This window comes from Colias eurytheme, chromosome 9 (genome assembly GCF_061535395.1).
Source record: "Colias eurytheme isolate Ceu_HAF_F1 chromosome 9, ilColEury1 Martin Lab GWU primary, whole genome shotgun sequence".
NCBI classification, from domain to species: Eukaryota; Metazoa; Arthropoda; class Insecta; order Lepidoptera; family Pieridae; genus Colias; species Colias eurytheme.
Window position 1 is genome coordinate 6,466,980 of NC_142988.1, and position 11,213 is coordinate 6,478,192.

The window sequence follows — 11,213 nt, forward strand, 5'->3', positions numbered from 1 at the left end:
TGACAGGTAGCTGTTAATATAAGGAGTAGTTAGGTAACTAATTAGGCTTAACTTTTTTTTATATCAAAATAACATAAAAAGTACAAATGCCAAAGCGGATGGAACATTGCTTTGGATCTTGCACAAAAAGTAACCTCTTTGACCTTTACCGTCATTGCCTTTTTAGTCCGCGTGTTCAGCGTAGTTACCAGAATTCTGACTAAGGAATTTGTTAAACCTTAATACATGCTGGGTAAAAAAATATCTAATTTAAATATAGATAATTAGATAGATTATGTAAACAGTAATTAGGTATACGATCAACCCTAGAAAATCTGATCTGGTTTAATAGACGACGATTACCTATATTTTATAAAAATATTTTTAATCCACATTTTTTTACCCTTAGTTTTAATCTATGTACAATTATGTATATTCGTCGCAAGCGATATATGTACATGAGTGTCAATCGACTTCGACATTATGAACGGATTTGTAGCTGCTGAGCAGATTTTAATGATGTTTGTTGGATTTTTCTCCGTTTGGATAAGGATAAGTTTTTCCCGAGTTGGTCTCTTATAAAGGTAATGCTTTCATCACTACAATACGTGGATATAATCAATAGGTAAAGTTTTTAATTTTGGAGTGCTCTATACGGTATACCTAGTAAAAATAGTTTATATAAAGTTTAACGTTCAACATGTTTTTAAAATTCTGCCTTTAAAGAATATAAGAAATGGATTAGAAAGTAAGTACATAATACATAGTAATTAGTTACCTACTAGTAGTTGCAGATTATAAGGTATTTTGGACGTAAGTAGATGAACGGACAAGAATACTTCAATATAATTTAACAATGAATAATAAATTTGCAAATATCGCAGTAGTTATGGAATGGAAGTAGTACATGGAATAAAATAAAAAAAAATATTTTTGTTTATATTTCTGTTTATTATAGCTACAGTCATATACCTATTAACAATAAATATTATCTAACTAAACCCTAATATAATATGTTATATCTACTGTAACAGCCTTTTTCTACAGCTAATATAAATAAGTGTAAACCATTTATCTAGTGAAATAGAGTTAAATACCTTTTGTAACAATTTTCGAGCACTATGGCCATGGTAAAAAATTGTAATGGACAATAGAAATATTAAGTTTGTATACGAAATATAACACCATAGTTTTTTATAAAATATTAATTTGTAAAGGCATGTGCAGAGCACTCACGGTGTCAAATTATCAACAATTGCTTTAATTGCCTGCCAAGTTTCCCTGGCTGTAGAAACTATTTGTGACCCGGGTAATAAAAATCCATACGGACCAAAAGAATCCCGCAGATCTACATGATATGAAAATTTAACTCCTGCTCTTGCTTTTGCCCAATCGTGTGACATCCCTGAAGCCGGTTGTCGAATGTCAGCAGCTGTGCCCACCTAGACGTAAAAACATCGATAAATAATCATTAAAAATTCTCTAATTTTACGCATTGTATGTATTCCACAACATTTAGAGTGGTTTTGAATATTCGGCGATAAAGTCATATAGTTTCTAATTTCTATCTTCATATTTTACCTGATATTTAGTACCATACATGTCTGCAAGGGCTGCAGTCGCCAATTTTCCCATTTCCACCAGGACTCCATCGTCAGAATACGGTGTGTGAGCGTGAGAGTTTGGTAGGAGCCACGCTTGTGAATATGCGTGAAGGGATATGTACACCTGTAATTAGCATAATTCTTCAGATTAATAATTAAAAACTAGGTGTTTATAAGAAAATATTCAAACGCGATATCTACCAATAACTAATTGTGTCTTTTAAAAATGTCCGGATATTTAAAGAATCACGTCATCAAATTAGACTAACACGGCCGTGTTAGGTAGTAATGTCACCATGTTTAATTTCCCCTTAAAGCTATAATAATAGTGCTTATTATAAGTACTACGTTTTCTTCCGGAAATTGGCTATGCGTAGTGACCTGCCATTTGCACAAGGCACAATATACAATTCCCACAATCACCCTTTTCCTCAATCGATTTCTTCGAAAGTAGGCGCCCTGTTTCATCTAACACAGACTACGAATATTAACTATCAACATCCAATTTTTTTAAGCCAACTGTGGTAATCGTTGACGATTAGTATAATAATATCTAATAACGTACCACACTACCATTCTCCATCTTAAAATTATTTATATCATGAATGTGTAATGAAGAGTTTATTACCTATCACATTCGAGACTATAAGCACGAAATAACATTAGGTTTCTATATCATTATAATACAGTCCAAACTACATCATTGAATTTGTTTTATTAACATCTATAAGTGAGAATAATACTATTAAATGCAGAGTTAAAGATGAAATGTAAGAAAGTGTCCATTTGAGCAAATATACCATAATCTCTCACAATTTCTATGCCTTCTTGATATGCGGTCTACCTCAGTTCTGGAGAATGATAAATTGCCACAACTCAGACGTTTGTGTTATAAGTTATCTACCTTAACATTTCTAATTTATCTTTTCTATCATATCATAATACATAATAACCATTTCAAATTTCATAATTAGGGTAACATTGTCCTGTTGGATTTTAATTTCTTTAGTTATTATAACCGAGAAATCGAGAACATCGCTTATGATACCATAATACCTACTCAATATAATATTATACTAAGTAATTGAATTTAAATATAACTTGTCGTTCAGAAATCGGTGGAAAAAGTGGCACACCACAAAGACTCAAAGAAATAACTAATGTCTTAAACAGCTTAGCAGCGTGGAATATTTTCGAAATGTTTTTGTGATTACTTTCTATGTGATTGTCCCCCAAACTTCGTTTAATTATGCATTAGCGTGCGGTGGCATTATAAAAATTCCACTCTACCGTAATTTTTCACTTTAAAAAGTGTTGTATATGATTCTACAAAGTTTTTGATAGTAAGTATTATTTATTTAATGTTAGCAGTACTAGTTGGATACCTTTATTTGTCCCCTGTGTTCAGCTAAGAATTCGGAGACAGCTCTCGTCTCTGGTTCACTAAATGGATGCGGTCCCGCGTAGTTTTCGGAGCAAGGATCCTGCGAGGAGTCTTTCTCACCCCAATGATAATCCCAGTTGCGGTCAGCGTCTACACCTATGCATTCGGTACGACCCCAGTTCCATGGGAACCTGGAACAGATTATATATTTTTAAAGATAAGTTTCCATACAAGAAAACGTTTTCGTTACCTTTGCGTAAGCTTCTGGGAGAGTGCTAAAAGGCCCCGAAAGAAATCGTTTTTATATTCATGTTCATGGACATTAAGATTTCTCAAGAATTATGGAGTTAAATTAAATGTTTACGTCGTCGGGTACTGTGTATTAATAGATGGATATACATACAATTTTACCCAATTGTTATTCTTATCATTATTGGTATTAATAAGTGATTTCTAGTTACTAAAATAAAAATAAATAAATTAGCTAATTTTAGTTCAAAAGGAAATGGCACTTTAAAAACAAGGTCAACCTTTACTTAGTTAAATATTTCGACATATGTGTGTAGGTACCTAAGATTATCTTTACACGAGCTTTCACAGCAAAAACACTAACAGTGTCTAAACATGCCGATAAGGCTTATCCGGTAATAATAAAAAGTAAAACAACTAAAACCCAACTACGACAAAAAACGACGCTGAAAAAGTATAAAACAAGATTTTCAGAATTCCACTATGTAGAGATAAATTTATGTTTGGAAAGGCGTATAGTCACACGTTGTCAAAGTGCTATGGTAGATATATGTAACGTGTGACTACGCCTTTCCAAACATGAAAATTTATCTCTACATAGTGGAATTCTGAAAATCTTGTTTTATACTTTTTCAGCGTCGTTTTTTGTCGTAGTTGGGTTTTAGGTGTTTTACTTTTTATTATTTGTACTATTTTGGTGTTAAAGTGTATTTTTGGCGCATAATATTGACCAAAAGTTAAATTGATGAACTAATAAAGAAGCTATGAACGAAAAGATGTGAATTATATGCAATCAGCCCATGAATACAGGTAAAGTCAAGGCAAATGCTAGTAATATATATATATTCAAAATGTGCAAGTAAAAAGCTTTCAAATGATACCAAACACGGCATATTTATCTTAACTTTATTTTTTTTACTCTGTATGTTTTGTCCGCTAGAGGGCGCCACATTCGATTTTGTGAAACCCCTTATAGCCTATAACCAGCGGACAATTAAGACGCTTCTAATGATATGTCATTTGTCGTATTCTGATAAATAGTTTAGAAGTTACGAGGGAACAGATGAACATACATACATACATGTATACATACATACATAGCCTGTCAAAATCATAACCCTCCTTTTGCTTTGCCGTAGTCGGGTAAAAATAACAACTTATCCGGTTTTCCCTGAGTAATTCTTGTTCTGGTAATATCCTAACGATGATAAGAAACTCCTAGTGAAAAGTCACATTTAATTATTTTAAACCTTACTTTATATGCTTTTTGTAATATAGATAGAATAACATATAGATTAAGAGAAATATATTATGTAGTACGCTAATGTGCACGTGCTTTAACATAATAAAAGCGAAAACAACCAGGTTTCTCGAATCGTTAATTTATTACTCAGTATGGAGATACTACTGCAGAGAATTCTAAGTGCTCATTAAATTTATTTTATAGTTTTGAATACCAACTGTCAATTTATATTGCAGAATAATTTAACTTAACTTTCACATACCTACGTAGAATAGGTAATTTAACTAAAATTTCATATTTGTACGACCACTCCAACCAGACCTACACTTTTATCATTTTCCAGACTACAGGATTAAATCATGCATTTCCATAAAATGATTACATTAGTAAAAAATAGTTAAAATTTAATTATTTACTTATGACAAAGGTGTCCCATTTTCACCATACCTCAAAAATAGTGTTCTATTAAAATTCCTAAATAGACCATGTCCTATTATGCCTTTAAAATTTCTCGTTGTGATTCGTGCAGGTTGAACAAGTTTTTATAGAAAACTAGGTTCTCACCAGCCAACGTAGTAATCATCGGAGTCGGAGAAGCGTGATCTTGTTTTCCTCCAGAGTCGATCGTGGGTGTGCGAGTGTTCGTAGCCGTCGGGGTTTAGTACGGGCATGATGTAAAAGTCTGCTTGGTGAAGCATATCGTAATCTGGCCCTAGATGGTAAAATTATACAGAAAACCATAAATTTTATTCGCATTTTAATATTTATCTACACTTGAAAGACAAGTATTCTAAATCAGTAATCTACCTAGCCCTTTTTCTCCTTCCACCAAATTGTAGATCATCCAAGATGCTACAGCAGGAGCTATCCACTCCCGCGCGTGTACACCGCCATCAATCCAAATAGCCGGTTTTAAATATGTCCGTAATTTCCATTTCTTGCGTGTTCCTTTATGATTTGCAGTCTTTGTCCTTGTATCATTCGTAGGCGCTGAAATCTATGTAATAATTACTGATTTATTAACCCAAAGTAAAACTAATCATCAATTAGAACAACTATAGGAGTAAATGTTTTTTTAACCTTAACTGCAACCAACGGCAATCCTTCAGAGGAGCGACCTAAAGGTACAAGTTCTACAACATCGGAATGCAAATGCTGTAGGTATTCGTAATATCTCATGATGTCAGCATATCGATGGTATCGCCTCCAGGTCATTGGATGTCCTCTCAATTGAACTAATTCAAGCCGTTGTTTTTTCGAAAGCTTGGGATTTTCATAGGAAATAGCTTTCTGGAAAAATATGGCGGTAATTAATCTCTACAATTAAAAGATCGTCAAAAATATATATTTAGTTAATTTATAACGTACCTGTAAATCCCAGATAATTATATCGTATTCTATATTAGATGATTTAAGATGGTCTTTTACATCCACTAGTAAGTCTGGTGGAACCAACAGATCTGTGGAACCGTTAAGCGATGGCAAAGTCCACCACATTATACCAGAACCTTCACCCTCTTCTTGTAGTTCTATCAGGGAACGAAGTTTCCATTGCTGGTCGGGATAAGCACGAAGAAGTTGATAGCCCTTATAGTTTTTCTTTAATGACTTCTTATTTTTGTTTACTGAAAAATACATTTAAATCAATAAACCTAAATAAAATATGACAGTCACATCAATTCAAATTGAATCTTAAGCATTATTTAGCCCTGCTACCTACTCAGTATGATATAAGTCCTCTCTAATTATTATTATATCGCGGAAATCTTGTATGCCTTTATGATACAAAAACAACTTTTTTCTCGCGCATAATGATGTTTAATTTCTTAATAGATAATAAAATTCCAATTCAAGTTTAAGAAAGCATGGCGTAATGAGCTATATTGCACATAATGTTTATTACGCGTATCGTATTTAATAAGATCACCCATACATACCAGTAACACTGCTTGTTGTTGTCGTTTCGTCGTTTTCTTCTGAATCAAGGAACATTTGGAACCAATTGCTTGTGGATGTCGACGGTGGTATCGGAGTGGTCGTAGTTGTGGGAGATTTCAGTTCAGATTCACGAAACCAACCTCCATTGAACCACGACGACTTTGAATCCGAAATCCATTTATAAATTTTTGTGAAAATTCCTAAAATTTATGTTATATATCAAGATATTATAAAGAATTTAATTATTTTAGACACATAACCGTCAGCTACTAGTAGCTTTCTTTCGGATAGAAGAGCCACGAAAATAATATGTTATGTGTGTATGTGTGTGCTATGTTAAATCGAAGCTAGAGTTATCAATCTTACACATTAATAATTATATAGAATTTAAAATAACATTAGTAGGTAACACATCTAGGTACGTCATAGGTACGCACACAAAAAATATAATTTATGTGTGGTCGGAATAGCTCGTTTACTCACTCATTATAAAAACCATAAGAATAATTATTACATAAATACTACACATTATAAACATATATAAATGTATGTTTAAATTACGTACATTTATTTAAATGTAAAAAATATAATATGTAACCTATTGGATGAAAATTACCGGACACTTATAGAAGTACAAAAAGCAGGGTTTTGTCGGTTCTAGATTTCTCGATAGCAGTTAATGAACAAGAAACTTAACAGGAAAATATCCACGTATAACTTAGATACGAATGATGACTTAATTTTTTAATTATATCGTTTTCACTTAAACAATTTAAGAATGTTATGGAAAAAAATGAAATCATGGTGTACCAATAAGGTAAGAAGTAAGTAGGACATCACTATACTTAGGAAATTAATTGATTAGTCATTAATCATAATGATGACCGCTATAACTCGGTTATAAATTATAATTGATTGTTTCCAAAAATTAGTAATCTATACTAATATCATAGACTAATACACTCAACTTTAGATTCTATTAGTCCATGCTAATATTATAGAGGACCTTTGTATTTTTGTATGTTTGTATTGAATAGGCACAAAAACTACTGGACCGTTTTCAAAATTTCTTTTACCATTACTTCGAGGAAAACGTAATTATGTACCTACCACGGGCGAAGCCGGGGCGGACCACTAGTTAGGTTATAAACTATAGTAACACATTTATTGAGTACTAACTGTTCATTGATGTTGTCATTATGTAAAAATATTATTTTTTCATATCATCATTAATTCAGATGATTTTCGTTTATGATTTGGGGAGATTTAACACTTCTGGTACTGTAGACGTAGTACCTGTAACTCAATGTACTGTAGGTATTTTCTTGTGCAAATGTGTCCATACATTTATGTAGAGCTTAATAAGCTCATCGTTCGATTTATACTTATAGTTAATAATAGTATATAGCTTTATTTCGGTTTTGTAACAATATTAAATTTTCTATCGGCAATTTCAGAACGAGAGACAGTGAAAAATCTTTTCAACTATCAAGATACGTCTGTTAAATAAACACACGTAGTTAATAAATTTTGTTATGGTATTACAATACAATATTTTTTATAAATATAAAAAAAAATATTTGCTTTAAGTATGGTTATGTTTACTTTACCCCATAAAAATTAGTAAATTTTTATATGTATTTACATACTGCACTTTTTTACATCTTATGAATAAAAAGAAAAACGTTAATTATAGCACTTTCATTAACATTTAACGGTGCAAGAAGATTGTTAGCTGCTTTGATAACATCTTTCTTATCAACGTTTAGATCGTATTATCCATACTAATATTATAAATGCGAAAGTAACTCTGTCTGTCTGTCTGTTACTCAACCACGCCTAAACCACTGAATCAATTTTCATGAAATTTGGTATGGAGATATTTTAATACCCGAGAAAGGACATAGGCTACTTTTTATCCCGGGAAAATGACACAATCCCGGAAATCCCACGGGAACGGGAACTATGCGGGTTTTTCTTTGACTGCGCGGGCGAAGCCGCGGGCGGAATCCTAGTTTACTATAAATCCATAAAAGTTTAAAGTACCTATGTATAAAGATATTTTAAAACATCAGCCACTTTCCTTTTCAGGGTCCCGTAGATTACCGTTCACAAAATAATTCTTTTATTTTCTGATTTATCAGTTTTTCTTATAGATGTCGCAACCAAAATATCTGAGATTGGAACAAGTGTAAGGTATATATAAAAATTACATATATCTACTAGGTACATATTACCCATTACCTATTTAAATACGTTTTATGCGATTCTGGGTACTAAAATTTAGATATCTATTTAGGTTATAGTTGTTGATATTTATGTGCGGTCTGTGGAAGTTTGTAATGAGCAATAATCTTAAATTTTATTATAGGCATAAAGTTAGTGCGTAGGTATTGCTAAAATTTATACATTAAAATTAATTTTCATAAAATGAAAATAATCAAATGTCAATTTAACATAATAATTTTAGGATAAAAATGTATAATGTATTAAAACTGTAGTAATGTAGGTATATATAGGTTAAACATAAGTCAAAAAACTACTCAATTACACAAAGATATAATTCATATCACTACATAGTATAAAACCAAGTCGCTTTCTCTGTCCCTATGCCCCTTTGTATGCTTAAATTTTTAAAATTACGTAACGGATTTTGATGCGGTTTTTTTTTATAGATAGAATGATTCTCGACGAAGGTTTTGGTTATTAATTTATTAGGTTTTAGTCAAAGCGACCGAAGCTGCGCGCGGAAAGCTAGTTACATATAAAGAAAATAATATGTACTTAAAATTGGTTTACCATTACGAACAAAAACCTCGCAAAATTGAAAGAAATAATTGTTTTAAAAGAAGTGAAGTGAATTGTTTCTTATTTTTTTACATGGCGCCTGTGGTGGAAACCCTATCTTTATTTACCCAGTTTTCAATTGTCTACGGAAACAACCCTACTATTTCAGTTTATTCGATTTTTGATAGTCTTTAAATAAGAATCGTTTATAAGAAAATTCGGCCATATATGCTATGGACATGCTCAATATTGTCTCATCTAATGAAATGTATCTAAACAATAACTTTTTTTAAATAGATTTACAACAGCTTTTAAGAACTAATGAATATTTTGTCATTATTTCTTAAAAATCTGCAGATCTAAATTTCAAATAAAAATGGAATTTATATTTTTCCTTGTACTAAAAGAAAATGATTTTCTAATTATTAATTACTAGAGGTCCGCCCCGGCTTCGCCCGTGGTACATATTTCGCAATAAAAGGTAGCCTATGTCCTTTCTCGGGTATCAAAATATCTCCATACCAAATTTCATGCAAATTGGTTCAGTAGTTTAGGCGTGATTGAGTAACAGACAGACAGACAGAGTTACTTTCGCATTTATAATATTAGTATGGATTATTTGTATGTCATATACACATACTTATCCTATATTAATTAATGGACCCACTATCTTGTCACCCTTCTCATGTCGGTCTTCTTGATACAATTTGAACAAAGAGATTGAATTTGAATCATTGGTCCGAAAATATAACAGCAAATTCTAAGGCCAAGTGCCCACGTTGGTCAACCGTCAAGTAAAGAAAGTTGCAAAAACTCTTCTCTGTCTACATTAAAAACGTACCTCCAAACCAACCTGATTTCACTTGTTTTTTTGATGGCTTCTTGTAGTTGTTATTTTGAAGAAAAGATGGTATCCATCCTGTTTCCTTTGAAGGACACTGCACTTTCTTTGGCGGGGATTTTGTGCTTTTTAATTTAGTTTTATACTTAGTCGTAGACCTTTGTGTAGAGGCGGTTCGCACACGTCGAGTTGTTTTTGGAGGGTTGCGCGTAGTAGTTGTAGACCGACGGGTTGTTGGTCTCTGATTGGGCTTACGTGTTACATTTGGCTTTTTTGATGTCTTTTTCGTAGACACTTCAATATTCACCCATGTATCTTCATCATTAACCACCACTTTCTTCACGGGATAGCGTGTGATTGAGTTTTTTAAAGTACTTAACCACGGCGGCCGTTTTGTCACAATAAAGTTAGTATGGCTTTCAATGTTTATGGTTGTTTTAATGATTTTACTTTTTTGGTCACTTTTGTCTTTCATAGTTATATTAGTGTGAGGAACTTTGCTCCTTATGATCACTTTAGGAATCGGCCGCGGGGCCTGGGTCGCTTCGGGTGAGTCCTCGTACTCGTCCCAAAAGGCAAACGGGTCAGATTCAGATTCCGAAACATCGATAGATCGCAAAGGCGTGTTAAACGCGGTCGCGAAGTACGCCAGAAGCGCGAGCAGCGCCAGGCGACGCGCCATGTGTCGAGAGTGTTTGCATGGCGAAGTGCGCGCGCACTGTACGCTCAGGCGCAACTTACCCGCACCACCGAGACCACCTTCCCTGCCAGTGTTACGACGTTGTCGCTTTCAATGCGCTACCACTAGGTCAACCCGTCCGTTCGAGTTATACATCCAGCTCTCCATTTAACTATTATGTTTATACTCGTGTTATTAAGTTTCCTGTAGAAGAACTGGAATTTACCACCTAGAATTTTGCGGTACAATCTTAACCTGGCCCACACTAACAAGTTACAAAACTATTTAGACGGTGTTTTGTTGAAGTACATTTTGGCTCCGGTAATTAGGATTTGTGATAAGATTTAACGGATCAGAGTTTAAAAAAAACTGAGTGCCTAATCTACAAAAGGCTAGACAAAATAATGTTTTATATATTGTATTGATATTTGGTATTATCTAAGCAGTGGATAATATGCAATACGAACACATCAGTGTAATGCAATTCCAAGCGTGAAATGTAGCTCAAC

At 33.1% G+C, this 11,213-nt stretch overlaps 1 protein-coding gene across 2 annotated transcripts; it reads right to left on the reverse strand.

Moving 5' to 3' along the window:
- Nucleotides 1–921: 921 nt before the first annotated feature.
- LOC149905847 (carboxypeptidase A2-like) lies at nucleotides 922–10,827 on the reverse strand. Of its 2 annotated transcripts, none has more exons than XM_090105771.1 (9): nucleotides 10,026–10,827; nucleotides 6,397–6,597; nucleotides 5,828–6,084; nucleotides 5,540–5,749; nucleotides 5,267–5,456; nucleotides 5,024–5,171; nucleotides 2,969–3,158; nucleotides 1,561–1,707; nucleotides 922–1,421 (listed from the first exon to the last, which is right to left on the reverse strand). In XM_090105771.1, the coding sequence occupies exons 1-9, from the start codon at nucleotides 10,705–10,707 to the stop codon at nucleotides 1,212–1,214; spliced, it is 2,235 nt and encodes a 744-aa protein (XP_089961897.1). In that variant the 5' UTR covers nucleotides 10,708–10,827; the 3' UTR covers nucleotides 922–1,211. The 2 variants fall into 2 exon arrangements, with proteins under 2 accessions (XP_089961897.1, XP_089961898.1); XM_090105772.1 differs by having other exon boundaries at nucleotides 10,038–10,825.
- Between the last annotated feature and the right edge of the window lie 386 nt (nucleotides 10,828–11,213).